Source organism: Tenrec ecaudatus, chromosome 1 (genome assembly GCF_050624435.1).
Source record: "Tenrec ecaudatus isolate mTenEca1 chromosome 1, mTenEca1.hap1, whole genome shotgun sequence".
Classification (NCBI taxonomy): Eukaryota; Metazoa; Chordata; class Mammalia; order Afrosoricida; family Tenrecidae; genus Tenrec; species Tenrec ecaudatus.
The window spans coordinates 20,264,409-20,267,995 of record NC_134530.1 but is presented as its reverse complement, the minus strand read 5'-3'; the positions used below and the strand labels follow the sequence as shown (position 1 = coordinate 20,267,995).

The 3,587-nt window shown below is 39.1% G+C and overlaps 1 protein-coding gene across 1 annotated transcript; it reads left to right on the top strand.

The window, feature by feature from the left end:
* Positions 1-225: 225 nt before the first annotated feature.
* Positions 226-1,119, top strand: LOC142451649 (olfactory receptor 7A17-like). Its single transcript, XM_075553388.1, has one exon. The coding sequence runs from the start codon at positions 226-228 to the stop codon at positions 1,117-1,119; it is 894 nt and encodes a 297-aa protein (XP_075409503.1).
* Positions 1,120-3,587: the final 2,468 nt, after the last annotated feature.

Here is a 3,587-nt window from a genome sequence, read left to right as displayed (position 1 = left end):
CATGTGGGCTTTTTTGCTTCTGAGCTAGATGGCCGCTTGTTTATCTTCAAGCCTTTAAGACCCCAGACACTATCTCTTTTGATAGCCGGGCACCATCAGCTTTCTTCGCCACATTTGCTTAAGTACCCATTTGTCTTCAGCGATCCTATCATGGAGACCACTGTTAACATATTATGGCAGAGTTTGCAATGCTCTTTTCTCTTTCCCAGTAGTTTCAGCAGCTCCATGGAACCAGGCAACCACACTCAGATTCCAGAATTAATCCTTCTGGGGCTTTCTGAAGAGGCAGAGCTGCAGCCCGTCCTCTTTGGACTGTTCCTTTCCATGTACCTCGTCACCTTCACTGGAAACCTGCTCATCATCCTGGCCATCTCCACAGACTCCCACCTCCACACACCCATGTACTTCTTCCTTGCCAACCTGTCCTTTTCTGACATCTGTTTCACCTCCACCACTGTCCCAAAGATGCTGATGAACATCCAGATGCCAACAAAAGTAATTACATATGAAGACTGCATCACGCAGATGTTTTTTTTTCATGGTTTTGTGGCTTTAGACAACTTCCTATTGACAGTGACGGCCTATGACCAGTTTGTAGCCATCTGTCACCCACTGCACTACACAGTCATCATGAACCCAAGGTTCTGTGGCCTCCTACTTCTCGCCTCCTGGTTATTGACTCTTCTGGACTCTTTAATACATGCTTTAATGGTTTTGCGACTATCTTTTTGTACAGAATTAGAAATTTCCCACTTTTTCTGTGAACTTAATCAAGTTATCCAACTTGCTTGTTCTGACACATCCCTCAATGACTTAGTCCTGTATTTTGCAACTGGCCTTCTGGTTGTTATTCCATTCAGTGGGATTCTTTTCTCTTACATGAAGATTGTGTCCTCCATTTTGAAAATTTCATCAGCTGAGGGCAAATATAAAGCCTTTTCCACTTGTGGGTCTCACCTCTCTGTGGTTTCCTTGTTCTATGGTACAGCTTTAGGGGTTTATCTTAGTTCTGCCGCTATTGAAAACTCCAGGGCCACTGCAATAGCCTCAGTGAATCCTTTTATCTACAGTCTGAGAAATAAAGACATAAAGCAAGCCCTACGAAAACTTTTCAGCTGAGAAACATCCTATATCACAGAAACACATCCTTAAGTTTAGAGTACTTCATTTGAACAACAAAATTCAAAATAATAAAAATCTGGATTATACTTTCCTCTGTCCCAAAATGTGCTTATGTATATAATTTAATATCCTTAATTTTTAAGACATGAAATGGAAAATTGAAGATATAATATGAAATTCCTTCCTGTGTATTCTGTTAAAATGCATTTATTTTAAATAAATTTCCTTCAGCAGGCAATTTTTTTTCTGGGTGACTGTATGTTTCATTAAGAAATAGATTTTTCGTGATTAGCCATAGAGTAACAGCATACAATTATCACCAAAGGCCAGTGCTCGTTAATATCCTGGAGTATAAATAACTGAGACAGAAATTCTATGATACCTATTTTAGAAAACTTTTTCTTGTGATCACATCTGGCATGAAAGTTTCAATCTACCTGGGTTATTTTATTTTCAGTGAAGTCTTGTTGAACGTTTTGAGCATGAAGTTTATGAACTTGCTCTTATTAAATTGTGAAGAGCACCGGTGGTATAATCAATATGGGGAATGACTTCCAAACTCACTGGAACCCAGTCCAGCTAAGCACACTGATACCTCTCCTATGATCAGAAAGATGGGAGCATCAAGAAGATTGGCGTTACTGACTTCCTGTACATGATCAATCGTTTGCCAACCAAATAGTAGGAATTTCTGTTGTAATTGTTAGTTCAAAAGCATTTCTTTTCAGAGGAAAATTAGGAGTTGATATCAGGGCTGAAGTAGAAAGCAAAATTTTTGAGAATGATGATGGTAACAGATGTACAAATGTGCTTGACACAATGAGTGCTTGTATGGATTGTTATAAGAGTTTGATGATCCCCTAATAAAATAATTTTTTAAAAACCATTAGTTTCAAGACCTCTCTGGACTTCAATTGGTTTAGCAAAGTTCTGCATATCCCTTCTTGGTGTGAATGATACTACTGGAAATTGACCTGTATGATTTCAGAAGAACCCAGTGCTCTCCAATTGTGCTTGACCACAAAATTAGCTGAAGCAAAGCCTCTGCCTCACTTTTGCCCTGGAGTGTCCCCCAGCAATCTGGTCAGCATCTCAAATAATTACATGTGAAACCCTTCATTTGCATGATCCAGGAAAAGACACTGCTCTATACGTTCTCTGCAGCACAGGAAGCAGCTCTGTGGAGTTAAGTTCCGGCTACTAACTGAATGGCTGTGCTTTCAAACCTATCCACCCTCAGAAGGACAAAGATGAGACAGAATGCTCCCATAAAGATGTACGTGCAGTGGATTTGAATCTCCACCCTTTGGTTAGCAGCCTAGCCCTTTAATCAGGACACTGCCAAACTTTCTGATACCATGAATGAACAAGTTGATTATAGTTATTCAAACTCCCTTAAATTTTTTTCATGTCTCAATACTATTATATATAGCTAGTTCATGATTTCTTTTTTCTTTTTAAAAATTATATTGGGGGCTGATACAGCTCTTATCAAAATCCATATATTCATCCATTATATCAAGCATATTTGTGCATATGATGTCATTATCATTTTCAAAACATTTCTTTCTACTTGAGCCCTTGATATTGGCTTAACTTCCCCCATCTTCGACCTTCCCTCACTCATGAAACCTTGATAATTTATAAATTAGGTTGTTTTTTTTTCATGTTTGGTGTGTTTACAAAGAATGGTTTGTGAAGCATGAAGTGAGCATTTGCTAAAACCAAGAAAACAAATCCTCAGCCCTGGAGTCAATGCCAGCTCAGCAACTCCAAAGCACAGGATGAAATTGCCCACACGTTCCTGAAACTGGACCTCTGTACAGGAGTAGAAAGTCCCATCTTTCTCCCATGGAGCAGCTGGTGGTTTCTAACTGCTCACCTTCCCGAGCACAGTCCAACTCTGCCACGTATTCTTGGAGACTCATTAATACTGTGGCAAACTATATAAGATTAACCATTTAAATATGAATAAAATCTCTCCTTGTGATGAGGTCAAGTCTTACAGACTGGATCCTTGGTTTACATTAAAACATTGACACAGTTTATTTCGACTCATCTATTTCTAACCTCTTAATGTGCCTGCCGTCACTTATGCCATTTCCACCGTGTGTTCCCATTTCCATTCCTCCTGTTTTAAAACCCTTCTTACTTTAGGATCTTAAATTGTTTGTTATTCTCATATGGGGTGAGTTTAATTACAGTTCTTAAAGGTCACTAAAGTGCTATAATCTTGGTGGTATCATTAGTCGCTTTCAAACCAACAAGCCATATCATTTTTAGTTTTGTTCCACATTCTCCTCCCCTATTTTAAGGACCTTCTAGTGTCATTATGCTCAGAGGAGTTGGGGTTGGTATCAGAAAACCATCCTGCTCTCAAGACAATGGAGACTAATGTTTCCATGGCGCCTGGGTCCCCTGGTATATTTCCATATGCTTTTCAGTTTTCATCACTTTACTTTTCT

Coding starts and splice junctions, on each gene's coding strand:
- LOC142451649 (XM_075553388.1), top strand. CDS start 226: ATGGAACCAGGCAACCACACTCAGATTCCAGAATTAATCCTTCTGGGG.